This window comes from Aphidius gifuensis, linkage group LG4 (assembly GCF_014905175.1).
Source record: "Aphidius gifuensis isolate YNYX2018 linkage group LG4, ASM1490517v1, whole genome shotgun sequence".
Taxonomy (NCBI): domain Eukaryota; kingdom Metazoa; phylum Arthropoda; class Insecta; order Hymenoptera; family Braconidae; genus Aphidius; species Aphidius gifuensis.
Window position 1 is genome coordinate 20,934,098 of NC_057791.1, and position 15,605 is coordinate 20,949,702.

The 15,605-nt window shown below is 23.1% G+C and overlaps 3 protein-coding genes across 10 annotated transcripts; all 3 read left to right on the forward strand.

Annotated features, from left to right (window-relative positions):
* Positions 1 to 1,880: 1,880 nt before the first annotated feature.
* On the forward strand, positions 1,881 to 3,606 carry LOC122855589 (17-beta-hydroxysteroid dehydrogenase 13-like). Its single transcript, XM_044157071.1, has 6 exons — positions 1,881 to 2,077; positions 2,163 to 2,552; positions 2,637 to 2,751; positions 2,826 to 2,907; positions 2,991 to 3,104; positions 3,213 to 3,606. The coding sequence occupies exons 1-6, from the start codon at positions 1,889 to 1,891 to the stop codon at positions 3,256 to 3,258; spliced, it is 936 nt and encodes a 311-aa protein (XP_044013006.1). The 5' UTR covers positions 1,881 to 1,888; the 3' UTR covers positions 3,259 to 3,606.
* Positions 3,607 to 4,462: 856 nt separating this feature from the next.
* Positions 4,463 to 10,206, forward strand: LOC122855592 (sodium/potassium-transporting ATPase subunit beta-1-interacting protein). 5 transcript variants are annotated; one of them, XM_044157079.1, is made up of 7 exons: positions 4,496 to 4,851; positions 5,434 to 5,571; positions 5,643 to 5,723; positions 5,795 to 5,980; positions 6,050 to 6,110; positions 6,370 to 6,403; positions 8,512 to 9,903. In XM_044157079.1, the coding sequence occupies exons 1-7, from the start codon at positions 4,798 to 4,800 to the stop codon at positions 8,519 to 8,521; spliced, it is 564 nt and encodes a 187-aa protein (XP_044013014.1). In that variant the 5' UTR covers positions 4,496 to 4,797; the 3' UTR covers positions 8,522 to 9,903. The 5 variants fall into 5 exon arrangements, with proteins under 5 accessions (XP_044013013.1, XP_044013014.1, XP_044013016.1 ...); XM_044157081.1 differs by having other exon boundaries at positions 8,517 to 8,623; XM_044157080.1 differs by lacking the exon at positions 8,512 to 9,903 and adding an exon at positions 6,724 to 6,820.
* On the forward strand, positions 10,204 to 14,542 carry LOC122855590 (glutaminase kidney isoform, mitochondrial). Of its 4 annotated transcripts, none has more exons than XM_044157074.1 (12): positions 10,496 to 10,582; positions 10,644 to 10,701; positions 11,084 to 11,190; positions 11,291 to 11,340; positions 11,542 to 11,641; positions 11,704 to 11,846; positions 11,921 to 12,294; positions 12,367 to 12,647; positions 12,721 to 12,897; positions 12,985 to 13,271; positions 13,589 to 13,729; positions 13,813 to 14,363. In XM_044157074.1, the coding sequence occupies exons 4-12, from the start codon at positions 11,336 to 11,338 to the stop codon at positions 14,015 to 14,017; spliced, it is 1,713 nt and encodes a 570-aa protein (XP_044013009.1). In that variant the 5' UTR covers positions 10,496 to 10,582; positions 10,644 to 10,701; positions 11,084 to 11,190; positions 11,291 to 11,335; the 3' UTR covers positions 14,018 to 14,363. The 4 variants fall into 4 exon arrangements, with proteins under 4 accessions (XP_044013010.1, XP_044013007.1, XP_044013009.1 ...); XM_044157073.1 differs by having other exon boundaries at positions 10,497 to 10,582; positions 11,305 to 11,340; XM_044157072.1 differs by lacking the exon at positions 10,644 to 10,701 and having other exon boundaries at positions 10,209 to 10,582; positions 11,305 to 11,340; positions 13,813 to 14,542.
* The last annotated feature ends 1,063 nt before the right edge of the window (positions 14,543 to 15,605 follow it).

The window sequence follows — 15,605 nt, forward strand, 5'->3', positions numbered from 1 at the left end:
TTATTACAAGCACGCAACAAAAAAAAAAAAAAGTTTATTCTTAAAAATACACTGTATATAATATTGATATGACATTTTGATTTTAATGTTTTATATCATTATAAAAAAAACAAAACGTCCTTTAAATTGATGAAAAAAAAAAATTCAAAAATAAAAAATTTTCGCTTGATAAATCAAGGATTCAAATTGTTAAAAAAAATTTCGATTGTTATAAGAAATGCTCTATGACCTTGATAGATCCATGACCGTGATTTCCATGAAATACAAAAATAATAAAATTTAAACTTGGATAACAACAACAACAACAAAAACGACAACAAAAAAAACAATAGAATTTTTTCTAAATATATATACGTTTATGTAAATAGTTTAAAAAATATACACAACTAGTTTTGATCACGTCTGCAGAGTCTGTATCTTTTATGTTTTTTTTTAGCTTTCAAGTTATACCGCGCTGGCAAAGATAACTAGCACGTACACAAGACAAGATCAGTCTGTCAGTAAGCCACGTGTTGGCTTGGTTGATACATCAATATATCCACTTGATGATATTTATTGATCGGCTATCAATATTAAATCGATTCATATTTCATCTTAAAATTTTATATTTATATGAAAATATAAAATAATGTAAACAGTGTAGATTGTTGTTAATTAAAAATTTTAATTACATATTTTAAATTTATTTTATTGTATAATTTAAAGTGACGTTAAAATTATTATTTTGTTATTATTTTTTTTTTAAGGTTTTTTTTTTTCGTTGAAGATTAAAGGGTAAGTACATGTTTAAAAATTGTTTAAAAATAAAAAATTGCTTTATCAATAATACAATTAAATAAATAATAGTTTATTGTATATATTTCTTTTTTAATATTATTTTTATAAAAAAATTATAAAAATGAGTAAATAAAATAAATGAAAAAAATAAATTGTAAATTGAATTAAGAAGAATACGGAAACTAGCGATCAATAATATTCACGTTTACCTTCATCAATTGAATATTTTAATATAAAAATGTAGCTTTTCATAGAAAAAAAAAATATGAATATCTTGACATTGAAGATATAATAACTTAGAGGAAAATACATAAATCACTATGCCATTTTATTTTAATTATAAAATGAAGAAAAAATAAATATATAATTGATTTTATATACGATACAATTTAAATTTTTCATAATGTTATTTCAGCATATTATAAATTTATAGATCGTTTAAAAATTATTTGATGGATAATAAATCTAATAGTAATAAAATCATTGTACCTATAAAATTTGTAGATATAAAAAATTTATCTCGATGTTATCATGAAATTACAAAATCCATCATTAAAAGTAAAAAAAAAAAAAGTGAATAATAGAATTATTTTGTGTTATCTGCGTCACTTATCGATAATTTCAATTTGCATTTATTGAATTTTTTTTTTCGTCTTACTTTATGTTATAGAAATTAGCTGCATTGTCATGATATTATTTTAATAAATAAATTTCAAGAAAAAAAATATATCTATCTGTAGAATAATTACAAGAGACTAATGATAAAAATAAATTCAAAAAAGAATTAGTCCACTCACCCAATACTCCAAAATCATTAACATCATAAAAAAATAAACGTAAACAAGAATAAAATAATAATATCACATTTTAATCACTGGGATTTTCTGAATGACGTCGTTAATTAATTCAACCCAATGACCGCATACATCCTATTTATAAATTGCATTCAAAAAAAAAATATAAAAACAACAATTTAAATAAATTAATATATCATGTTTATACATATAATAATACGTCAATTTTTTTCTCTCTCTCTTTGTCTCAAACAACAAATTAAAAACGTAACAAAAAATAAATTACAATTTAATTATATTTTAGAAACAATAATATAATGATATCAATTCGAGAAGATTCATCACTAAATTCAAGAATCACAAGTCCATCATCAGCAGCAATATTTTATTTAATTATCGAATTTTTAATTGGTCTATTGATATCATCATCATTTGAATTATGGAAAATTATAAAATATTTATTTTTACCAAAACCAACGAGGGATCTTACAGACCTTACAGTTTTAGTATGAAAAAAAAATTATTTAATTTAAATATCAAGTGTCTCATGTGTTATTAAATTATTTAAAAAATATAATTTTATTTTAACAGATAACAGGTGTTACATCAAGTCTTGGCAGATGTCTAGCAAAAGAATTTGCAAATGCTGGTTGTAAAATAATATGTGTAGACAATGACTTTGAATTGGTGAGAAAAATAGCGTGTGAGCTTGATGTTAATGGTAATAGTAATTTAAATGGAGCTGATATTGAGAGCGTTGGGCCAAATCACAGGAAACAAATTAACAATAATAATAGAAATACATCATGTAAAATACATAATGCATACGAGTGTAATTTATGGAATAAAAATTCAATAATAAATACAGCTAAATGTATTAAAAATGACATTGGTGATATTGACATACTGATAACATGTACTGGTTACCATGGACAAAATATATTTGATACCGTTAGCAAGACATTGATGAGTCATTATTGGGTTTGTATATAATATTTATCATAAAAATATCTATCAATAAAATGTATAATTATATGAATAAAATTTATTATTACATGACAACAGACTGTTATTGCATTTCTTCCATCAATGCTTAAAAAAAATAATGCCTATGTCGTGGGTGTTACGCCAACGACTTCAACAAAAGATGCGTACATGGGTACAAGAGCAGCTGTTGCTGGTATTGTATTAATTTTAACATCATTATTTTATTGTAAATGGATATGTAAATGATAATGATTATAAAATTTTAAGGATTAATGGAAAGCCTTGGACAACATTTTCATACTGCTGGGCAAATTAATTTTTTAACAATTGCACCGAAAGCTGATCCAAGGTAACTTTTTAATGCAATGTTAATTTTATTTTTTTTAATTTTATATATCAATATTGCATTGTCATTATTTTATATTTAAATAGATGGATAAAACAAAGTGAAGAAAAAATTGCATTCGATATTGTGAATGCGATAAAAAAAAATCAATCATATTTATCTTGGGGAAGTTGGTTGTCAGCTATGATTTTTTCTATAAGGTGATAATTTTTTTTTTGTATAATATGAAATTTAATTACACAACTAATTTGAATTGTTGTATTTTTTTTTTTTTTGATTATTAAGTAATGTTATTATTGTTATTATAGTTGCGCCTTTCAAAGGACAATATCCAGGGTCATCACGATCAGATAATTTCAATAAAAAAAAACAATAATTAACAAGGCTGCTAAATAATAATCAAAAGTGTAAATTCATTTATAGATATAAAGAAACATGAAAAATAAAACAATATTAGTAATTTTTTTGCAATTCTCATAAACATAAATTTTATGCACGACAGACGTTCTTTCCGGACGAGCCATAACTGAAGATAATGATATTGATAAGATCATTATAGGCTTATGTATAAATATAAAAAGTAAACTATATTCTGAGCTAGCTTTCTCACATATTAAATTAAATAATTATGCATATATTATAAATACAAGTTGTATTATACAAGAGACAAATAAAAATTTAAATAAGCTAAAACAAAAGAAATTTGTCACTAAGTTTTTTTAATAAAAAAAAATCCTATTATTTTTTAATATACTTATCCTTTGAAATTGTTAATTTTAAATTATAAATAATTAAGAGAAATTAGAAAATTTATAAAATAATTGATATGCATTATTAAAAGCAATTTTATAGCTATCTATTTACTTAAAATGATAAAAAATGTGGAAAAAAAAATTTCTCAATTTCCTGAATCCTGATATATTTTTAATTACTATAAGTATAGGTAAATTGGAATAATAAAAAATAAAAATTATAAAAAATATACATAAAATAATAAATAAATAAATAATTAGTTTAAAAAAAAAATATACTAATTTTCTAATATATTATTAACAATTATGAAAAAATTATAAAAAATTTTTTAAAAAAATTTCTAATTTCCTAATAAGTATAGGTATATTTTAAACTATTTAAACTTGAAATAATAAAAATATAAAATACAACAATGAATACAGAATAAATTGCTAAAAATGAAATTTAAAAGAAAAAAAAAAATAGCAACCTCAGGTATGAGCTACCAACAATAGTGCACCTGGTCAGAATTAAACAGATGATTGGACACAAGCCCTTGTCAATAGTATACATTTAAATAAAACATAAAAACCAAAAAACAATATTTACATAATACTTTGGAACCTTTTCAAATTTCATAATTAAAAATATAAAAAATTATAAATAAATTCAACAAATTAATAATTAAATTACATTTTCAAAGTGAAATTTAAATTGCACATGCGTATTGCATCGTTGCCTTGGCTACCACATGGCACAAACTATACTATAATCACACACACACAAATACAAATTAATAAAATAAAAAAAAAATTCTTGAATTTTAATATACATGTGTGGCTTTGGCGTTCAAGACGGATGTGTCATTCAGTCACCCACAAGAATACAAGTCAAGTGCGTTAAAAAAATGGCGTCGCATCATTATCAACATAATCATTATCATAATCATCATCAAAATCATCAACAATAGTGCTAGTAAAACAATAACTAATTAAATAATTTTTAATATTATTTATAAAATCCGTATTATTAAAAAGAAATGATTATTATTTATTATTATTAGCTCCAAAATTATTCATGTGCATTGACAATAAACATATTATTTTGTTGTTTTTTAATTTTTTTTTTTAATAATAGTAGTGATTATATTATATAAATGACATGGGATTTTGTAGTAAAAGACATTTTTTACTAACAATATGCACACTTCAACTTGTAAGTATAATTTGTTGGTAATTTAATTTTTTTTATTTTTTAAAAACAACTAGACACTAGTTTTATTATTGTATATACCTGTATTATGCATTTGTAACAAAGCGGATATACACAAGTGCATCGAGTTTTAAAAAACTAGTTTTTCTATCCTTTTTTTTTTTAATATTTACTTGGTACTATTTTATATGTGTAGGTAATATATACCTCATATCTGAGTCATTGAATTTAAAGTTAAATTTTTCAATGCAAGGGGCAAAAAAAGGGTCATGATAAAAATAAAAAAAAAAAAAGTGATAAACATTGTTGACTTAGTTAGATAAAAGTGAAATTGGTTGATTTTTTTTTTGTTAATTCAAATATTCAACTATGACACTATCATGATTGTTTTAAATTATTTTAATCACTTTGTTTTAATAATAATAATAAAAAAATGGTGTTAGAAACTAATTGTATTTAATTGAAGAAATATTTAACTTGTTTGTTTAAATGATTTATATTTAAACTTAGTTGATATAAATTATTCTTGATATTTTTTTAAATTATTATTAATTTGTTTGTTAATATTATTTTTATATTTTATAGATTACTACCATAGAGCGTCAGGTGTTTGATTTCTTGGGGTTCATGTGGCTGCCAATATTGTTTAATTTTTTCAACATAATTTTCATTATACTTGGATTTTTTGGAGCCTTTCAATACCGACCAAAATATTTAATAACAGTAAGATATTAATTATTATAATAATTGTATAATATCATGCATTGTTAATTAATAATATTTTAATTTTTTAGTATTGTCTGTGGGACGTATTGTGGCTGGGATGGAATATTTTTTTAATATGTTTTTATCTAGAAGTTGGTGGATTAAACAAGGTAATTTAAAAAACAAAAATAGTATATGCATATTTAATGAATGAATAATTATTAATTGTTAATTATTACAGATGAGCGATATTTTAAATTTTGGAACTGGAAGTTTTTCATGGTGGCAAGAAAATGGTCCAGGTTGCAATGCTGCTTATGATGTTACTGAACCAGGTTTTTTAGTAAGGCCTACTAATGTTACAAACTGCGTATTGAATTACGAAGTTATTGAAATTATTCATGCATCAACACAATGTATATTAGTTGTGAGTATTATTTTTATAAAATATCATTGAAAAATATAAATATTAAATTCATCATTTTTATTTACACAGTTAATGGCTATTATTGGAGGTATTTTTTTAACTCGAGCATTCATGGAAGAGGATGATAGCTGTAAGTATTTTATTTACTTTAAAAACTTAATATATGCATAAAAAAAAAATTGTTAATAATGGTGTGAAGGATTTATCAATTGGCTCTGGGTACCTACACACTATTCAAATATATTTATCTATATTTCGTATTTAAAATACAAATGGGGTATATAATTTTCACTGCTTCAAACACACAATGTCATTTATTTATATTTTTTTTCTTTTACAAACCACTTAATTCATATCACTTTCATAAATATTGGGCTTATAAATTGCAGTCGATTTCATTGGTGGATTTGATCCCCCATTTTGGTAAGTTGGTTTTTTTTTTTTTTTTTTTTGGCTCGGTCTTTTTTTGTTAAATAACACACTGCGTATCTTTATCTATTTCTCACTTCAAATATCTCGATGTGGCATGCAAAAAAAAAAATAAAAAATATATAGCACAGGTATATAATAATAATAAGTAGTTGAAAATAATTGTTGCATTTTGAGAGGGTAGAAATTTTCAATGAAAAAAAAAAAAATACATAATCGCGTTATAAATAAAATAGATAAAAGAAAAAAAAAAAAAAAAAACTATGATAAAATAATCTAATATACCAAATGGTACGTTGAATGAAATTTTACAGTTGACTTTGTTGGAGGTGGTGACTTCGGTCTTGCTGGCCATACACCGTTGCATCCAATGTACGTTAGCTACTCAGCTCTACCACCAAATCAAAATTATCAAAGTTATCCGCGTGTTGGTACAACTGGCTCAAATAATTCCTCATTATATTATCGTGATAATAATAATAGCAGTAGTAATACAACACTACCAAAAATCATTGAAAAAACAATATTAAATTATTCAAATAATAATAACAATAATAATAATATTAATAATAATAATACAAATAGTAATCAACGCGTTAAGTTATCACCAATGTCATTTGTTGGTAATGATACAACAAAAAGTAACAAAAGTAATAATTCATCAATTAAAATTAATAGTAATAATATTGATTATTACAATGATTATTCAAATCCAGTTGATCATTTACATCGGCCAATATCACCAAGTGAATATGATTCATTGGAAAATAATAATAATGCTCAATTGAGATTATATGATAGAAATAATCATGATAATTCATCATCGCGTTATTATAGTCCCGTTGTTTCACCTGTTATGAGAAGAGCACGTACCTCACAAGCACCAAGACAAAATCGTAATTCATACAGACCAAGAATTTATACTGATTTTATACGCGAACAACCCTTGAGATCCTATCATTCTGATCCACGTTTAGCTATGGAACAACAACAACAACAACAGCAACAACAATCACAACAACCACAACAACAACAACAGCAACATCAACGACAAATATCAACTGATAATGATAAACGATTAGCGATTCAGATATTTTATTTAAGATAATAAATTACTTTTTTAAAAATTTTTTCGAAATTAAAATTAGATAAAAGAAATTATTATTTCGAATTATGTATTAATTATTATTATATATGTATGTGAAAAAAAAATTTTTCACACTTGAAGATTTAGGGATTTTTTCATGGATTTAAACATATATTTATTAAAACTATCTTTTTGACTGCAATCATTATTAATATTTTTTTTTCATCAATTTATTATTTGGTATTATACAATTAAATGAAAAAAAAAAAAATATATTTATATATTACCAAAACACAGTCATTATCATGGACTTTTGAATAATTTTCATTATCTAACTGTAGAATTTTGCTTAAGTAGAATGTGTGATTTCTATTATTTTTTTTTTTCACTAATTATTATTTTTTGATTACTGTGATACGTTTATTTACATGGTGCTGAATAATATCAATTTTTCTAAAAAAAAAAAAAGGCTTTAGAGCATGTTGTTATCAGAGAATTTAATAATAAATAAAAAATAAAATTATATACATTTCAAAATGTATTTAGTAATTTGTTGATTTTTTTTTTATCAATATACTTTTTGATAAAAAAATATTATATTAATGAAAATTTAAAATTAAGACTATTTTTTCATACTGCATTTATATAAAATTTAAATATAAAAATATATATATATATCTATTTATATACAACAATATATTTAATTGCCATATGTATTGTCGTTTAATTGTTATTTGTAATAATAATAATTCAAACATTCAATCAATATTTTTCATTGCAATAATAAAACAATAATAATTCAATTGCAACAATAAACTACTTGGCTTGGCTTTAATTTTTTTTTCATTTTCCTAATCCTCAACTTTCTAATAATAATAATTGTTTATTTTTTTTGTGGTGGGTGCACAATTATATAGATATTATAGTAATAAAAAAAAATAATGCATGGATTAAAAAAAACAAAACAAATATAAAACAAAGTAATTGTAATTATTTGTATTTTCTTTTTCAACAGCGCAGATTAAAAAAAGAAAAAAACAACAGCGTCCACTTTACAGTATTGAATATTCAATAAGACCAGAGCCACAAATACAAGATGATAGTGTATCACCAAAACCAATGACACCACGTCGTGTCAAACGTAGATCAGTTATATCACGTGATGGTACACGTAGATCAAGTAGACGTAGTTCTGTTCGTCAATCATCACGTAGAAAAAATCCAGTTAATCGAATAATGGAACATCAAGAAAATTTATATGCAAATACAATGCCAACATTATTGATTAATCAAAATGTCAATTCATTGTCACAGGGAGTATTAAATTATGACAGAATTGCTGTCACTTGGGATCGTGATAGAAATACAAATAATAATGACAACAATAATCATAATAATAATAGTAATAATAATATTAATAGTAATAATAATAATAATTGGCCACCACCACCAGAACCATTACATTTGGCATCATCAGTACCAACAATATGGACACCAGAACCGGGTTATTCAAATATACAAAATTATCAATCACAACCAACAACACCACCATGGGAATTAAATGCTAATAATTCAACAAGAAATTTAACAGATAATTGGCAAAATAATAATGATAATTTAAATCCAATGCAATGGCAAGGACAAGCTAATCCAACATTTCAACAAACAAGTACACAGACATTAAATGGTGAAGATATGGAAGATTTATATGGCAATAGACCAGCAAGTGCTAGATCAAGTTATAGCAATTATCATGGTATACGTATTCCACCACAAATACCAAATAGAACTGCTGATATTATTAGACAAAGTCAAAGACAATTTGTACTTAGTGGTGGACCACCTGCTTATCAAGATACTGTTATTTAAATTATTTTTTTTTTTTTATTAATATTAACATTTAAAAATAAATAATCAAAAGAGATATTATTCAAAATTAATTTTTTTTTTTTCTTTTTTTTCATTAATTGGATTTGATTCAAATTTTAAAAGAGATATTTTTGACTGAATTTTTTTTGAGCTTTATTTAATGTTATTATTAATTAATTAATTGTAGATTAAATTGATATTATAAATATTAAATCAAAATAATAATAATCATTAATTTAGGTAATTATTTTTTGTAAGTTTTTTTTTTAATTTAAGTGGGTGAATGAAAATTTATTTAATTAAATTAAATAAAGAGAATGTTTGACAATTTAAAAATGTAAACCAAAGTACTTGTTGTCATCTTTTTTTGATACAAGTCAATACAAATTGTAGAGGTAATAATTATTTAAAAAAACAAATTAATAATAATGCTAATTTTTTTTTTTACTGAGATTTTGTAAAAATGATATTTATCTTATTTATAAATAATAATTTTGTGGTAATATATTTGTAAGACAATAAATACTTAATTTAAATATTTCACTGAAATTTTTTATTATTTATCTTGTGTTTAATTTAAATAAAGATAAAATATGTAGCTCAAACTGATAAGATTGAATTGTGCAAATATTTTTGAGACAATTAGATGACTCGATGGAAATTAATAATTTTTACATCAAAAATTAAATAAAGATAAATTTTTAAATATTATTTATCCTTGAATGTTTTTTATTTTAAAAACTATAATTTTATATAATTAAAAATAATTATCATTTTTTAGATTTACCTATAGTACACATGAATCTATAAATACATATACTCAGCGAAAAAAAATAAAAATAAAAAAAAAATGTACTAATATTGGCAACCGACTTGGGCAGCGCATGAATCTGTGCAGTAGTACATTGGTGTGTTGTCTGGCAATCGGGTAGACGCTATCATTAAATCAGTATATAATTAAAATGACTCAATATAAAAATAAATTAATATAAATTATTCTATATAAAAACAATTGATAAATTCATAAATTAATAACCAAAAAATAATAGTCTACAAATTGTGTAACAATTTTATAAAATATCAAAAAACTCAGTCGAAATAATAATAATAACGATAAGTAAAAAATGTATCAAGAAATTATTATTCGAAATATTAAAAGAATTAAAATGTTCAAGACAAGTGTTAATATAGTTTGTCGACTTCATACAAATAATAAGGTAAATTTAATATTTTTTTCATTCAAATTATAATTTATGATTTTTTTAAATTTTCTTTTAGTTGTTTAGAAATATCTCATTGACAGTATCAACCACGTGAGGCATTCACTTTGATCACGGTAATTTTATTTTCAAAAAACCATATATTTAAAAGTATTTTAAATAAATTTTAATTACTATTAACGAATAAAAATTTATATTGTCTTTAATTGGAATTAAAAAAAAAAAAATCTCATAGGTTTCGGCTTAGGGGATGATGCATGAAACGATCAATAAACCGTAGGAGTTGAGCCACCCCGTCAGCAAATAATCGCGCACCCTTTTTAGACATTTTTTTATATAGTTTATATATATATTTTTTTTTTTTTCAAATATATATTAAATCCAAAAAGCACAAATAGATAAAATATCAACACAAATAACCAATGATTGTTCAATAAAAATATTGAATAAATAATAAAAATATTAAATAAATAATAATAATATAATTTTATTTTTCAGAAACGAATATTTTCATCAGTTAAAAATCAATTCGTTGGACATGGAAAATTTTTTAATTCACCACAGCTGACTAATTTGGATTTGGAAAAACAATTTGTTCAATTTCGGTGAGAAATAATTTTTAAAAAAAATTATTAATGTTATAATTTAATAAAAATAAAAAATAGATAAATAAAATTAAATAAATATGTATAATAAATGAACAAGATATTTTTTTCCAGCAATTACAGCTTTATTCATGACAGCCACTACATGTAGTGAGTATATTACACCATGATGTCTTCTAATATTGCATGGATCAATTTTCAAAAATGTTAATTTTTTTTTATCTTGAGATTGCACGTCTTCTACACCTGTTGGGTTATTTTAAAAACTAATAGTGTAATTTAATTATAAAACTAAACAACTGTCTAGACAATTATTTAATATATTATTTTGTTATTTGTTTTTTTTTTTAGTACAAAGGATCAAGACAATGCAACCAATGCAGAAGATGTATTATTTGATATGTTTAAAAATGAAGAAACAGAATTATTATCTGTTGGAAAATTTTTAGCTGTATGTATGAAATTAAATTATAAATAAATTTAATTTATTTTAATTATTATATTATTTTAAAGGCACTACGTACAACTGGATTACGAAAAAATGATCCACGACTTCATGAATTAACTGAAAATTTAAAAGCAGAACATGTGAAATCTGGTGAAGCTAGTGGAATATCACATGAGGCACAAAAATTAAATAGAGAACAATTTAAAAGGTAACAAATTATTGATAATTAATAAAAATGAATAAATAATTTAATAATGTGATTGTTTTTTTAATTTTTAAAAGGATTATTACTCCAAATATTGTACTGATATCACGTGCATTTAGACATCAATTTATAATACCAGATTGGGCTGGTTTTACAAAACACATTGAAGATTTTTATTGGAAATGCAAGACAAATAGTGAAGGTAAAGTGGCATCATATATACCACAATTAGCAAGAATGAATCCAGAATATTGGGGTGTTTCTGTATGTACAATTGATGGTCAACGTTTTAGTATTGGTGATACAACAATACCATTTACTTTACAAAGTTGTAGTAAACCATTGACATATGCAATTGCACTTGAAAGTCTTGGACAAGAAGTTGTACATCAGTATGTTGGTCAAGAACCATCAGGAAGAAATTTTAATGAACTTGTACTTGATCATAATAGTAAGTTTAATAATTAAAAAATCATATTTACAATAATTATTATTTAATGAAAATTATTTTTTTTATTAATAGAAAAACCTCACAATCCAATGATAAATGCTGGTGCAATATTAGTTTGTTCATTGTTAAAAAGTTTAATACATCCTGAAATGACATTGGCTGAAAAATTTGATTTTACTATGGAATATTTTGAGAGATTAGCTGGTGCTGAAAATTTAGGTTTTAATAATGCTGTATTTTTATCTGAACGTGAAGCAGCTGATAGAAATTATGCACTAGGTTTTTACATGAGAGAACACAATTGTTATCCTGATAAAACAAATTTACGAGAAATTATGGATTTTTATTTTCAAGCAAGTTACATAAATATTAATTCGTTTTTTTTAAATTAAATATATTTCATTGATAAATTATTTTTTTTAACAGTGTTGTGCGATGGAATCAAATTGTGATGCTATGTCAGTAATGTCAGCAACATTAGCAAATGGTGGAATCTGTCCAATAACTGAAGAAAAAGTATTGAGACCAGACAGTGTAAGAGATGTTTTGAGTCTAATGCACAGCTGTGGAATGTATGATTACAGTGGACAATTTGCTTTCAGAGTATGTTTTAATTTTATAAAATATTACTAGATTTATTTGATCAACTTTATTGTTATTAAATAAATTTTTAATAATTGATTTAAACAGGTTGGAATTCCAGCAAAATCTGGTGTATCAGGTAGTCTACTTGTTGTCATTCCAAATGTTATGGGTATATGTACTTGGTCACCACCATTAGATCCACTTGGTAATTCATGCAGAGGTGTACAATTTTGTGAAGAACTTGTTAATGAATTTAATTTTCATAGATATGATAATTTAAAACATGCTATGAATAAAAAAGATCCAAGAAGACACAAATATGAAACAAAAGGATTATCAATTGTTAATTTATTGTTCAGTGCAGCAAGTGGTGATGTTACTGCAATGAGAAGGTAAATATATATTTATCAAGTTATTTTTGTTTTATTTATTCTTCAATTAAATATCAATTTAATATCATCAACATCATCATTATCATTATCACACAAATCTAAAAATAACAAACAAATGTAAATTTAAAAAAAAAAAATACACTCAATGCATGCAAACACACACAGACAAGATATTGATTTGCTTGATTGTCTCAAGCGGTAAGTATAGAAGAAGGAAGTTATAAATTAATTGATATTATTGCTCAATTTTTATTTGCTATTATCAAGTATAAATTGGATAAAAAAAAATGAATAAAAATACATTTTTTTTTTCATAGACATAGACTCAGTGGAATGGACATGACATTGTCAGATTACGATGGTCGAACAGCTTTACATTTGGCAGCAAGTGAAGGTCATCTAGACAGTGTTGAATTTCTCATCGAACAGTGTGGAGTACCTCATGATCCCAAGGACAGGTAAATCCACAAATCATTTGATTATTTTTATTTCTTTGAATAAAAAACAAATCAATTATTTTTTTATTTTTATTTTTTTGCAGATGGGGAAATCGGCCTATCGATGAAGCACAAACATTTGGACATACACTTGTTGTTGAGTATTTAAATAATTACGAGTTGGGTAAAAAAATGGAAGAAACTGATGAAAATGATAATAATGATAAGCAAAATAATAATAACAATGAAAAAAATAATAATTCATCACATAAAAAAAATGGTAGTGGTGGACAAACACCGTTACTTTAAATGAATTAAATTAATTTAAAAAAATTATATTTACGTAAGACTGAAAATGTCTTTGATAAAAAAAAAAAAAAAACCTAATAGTCAATCAGACAAGTCAATACGCTCTTTGGAATTTAATTATTAAAAAACTGTGATTTACATTGAAGCTACGTAAAATTATCTACAATTGATATTATTTATAAATTATTTATAATTTTACAATTGCTTGTTTACAACAATCAACATATCCATCTGAGTATTATTTTATAAAATTATATCATCATCATTTTTACTTGTGTTTTTATTTTATAATTCCATATTGACAAAGTGAAAAATGTTAAACTTGTTAATATTTATTTTGAATTAAATCTAGTCATTAATTAATCAAAATAAAAAAAGACAATAATAAATATACTGTTGTAAAATGTTAAAAATATAATGGATAAAAAAAATTCACTCACAAATTGTGGTAATTCCATTAACAACAATAATAATGATAATTAATTTTCTGAATATATTTATTGCTTATCTAGCAAAATTGATAAAGAGTTTTCAATTTTTTTTTAGTTTATAATTGACCTATTGATAAGCTATTAATACTGTTTGATCTTGACCCTAATTTTCTCAAAAGTAATTCACAATTACAAATTAAAATTGATTTTTCTATTTACTACAAATAACAGTTAGTTAAAATAACTCTGACGTCATTTTGTCACGTCTATATGCGTAAGAAAAAAAAAAGAATTCCCGTGTTTTATTGAAAATGAATATATATTTCGCTGTCGTGAGTGTCATGACGCACTTTGATTATAAAATTGGAATTTTCGATAAATGATATTTGAGTAAATTTCATGGAAGACGTTATTAAAAATTTCGTAATGCAAATATATATTAAGTGATTGAAGATTAATATAAATATATTTTTGTCAAGATTAAATCTAGCTTGAATTAATAATCACGTAAATAAACATTCATGGTAATATATTATATTCATCCTTGTAAATAAATATAAAATAAGGAAGGGGATTCCCTAACGATTTTTTTTCCTACGTATATTAAAATTGTGTGTGAATATAGCCTCGAGAAGATTCAATTCAAACGATGAACTTGACTGGGTATCTATAATTATAATCAAAAAAAAATTTGCATTTGTACGATAGAAGATTTTATTTTTTATTTTTTGAGCCTGGTTTTTTTTTTTTTTAATTCTTTTTTTCATTAGCTTATAGATTATTTTAATGAAAAAATTTTTTGGCTATTAATCCAGTCGTAAGTATGAGTCATGTGTCTTTTGAATAATAAAATATATAATTTCGTCAATATATAATTTTTTTTTTTAATGATTTTAAAAACTTGTTTTTATTATAGATGACGATAACAAATGACGTTAGAACATCAACAGTGAAAGTACTAGAATATATAAAAAATTAAAAATTAAATATTGAATAATAAAAATAAATATTAAATAATAAAAATATGATTAATTTTATATTTATCTACAGAAAAAATAAAATAAATTTTATTCTTTTTCATATAGATAATTATAATTTGTTTTTCAAATAATATACATATTTAAATATGTATGATTATTCAGAAATAAATTATTATT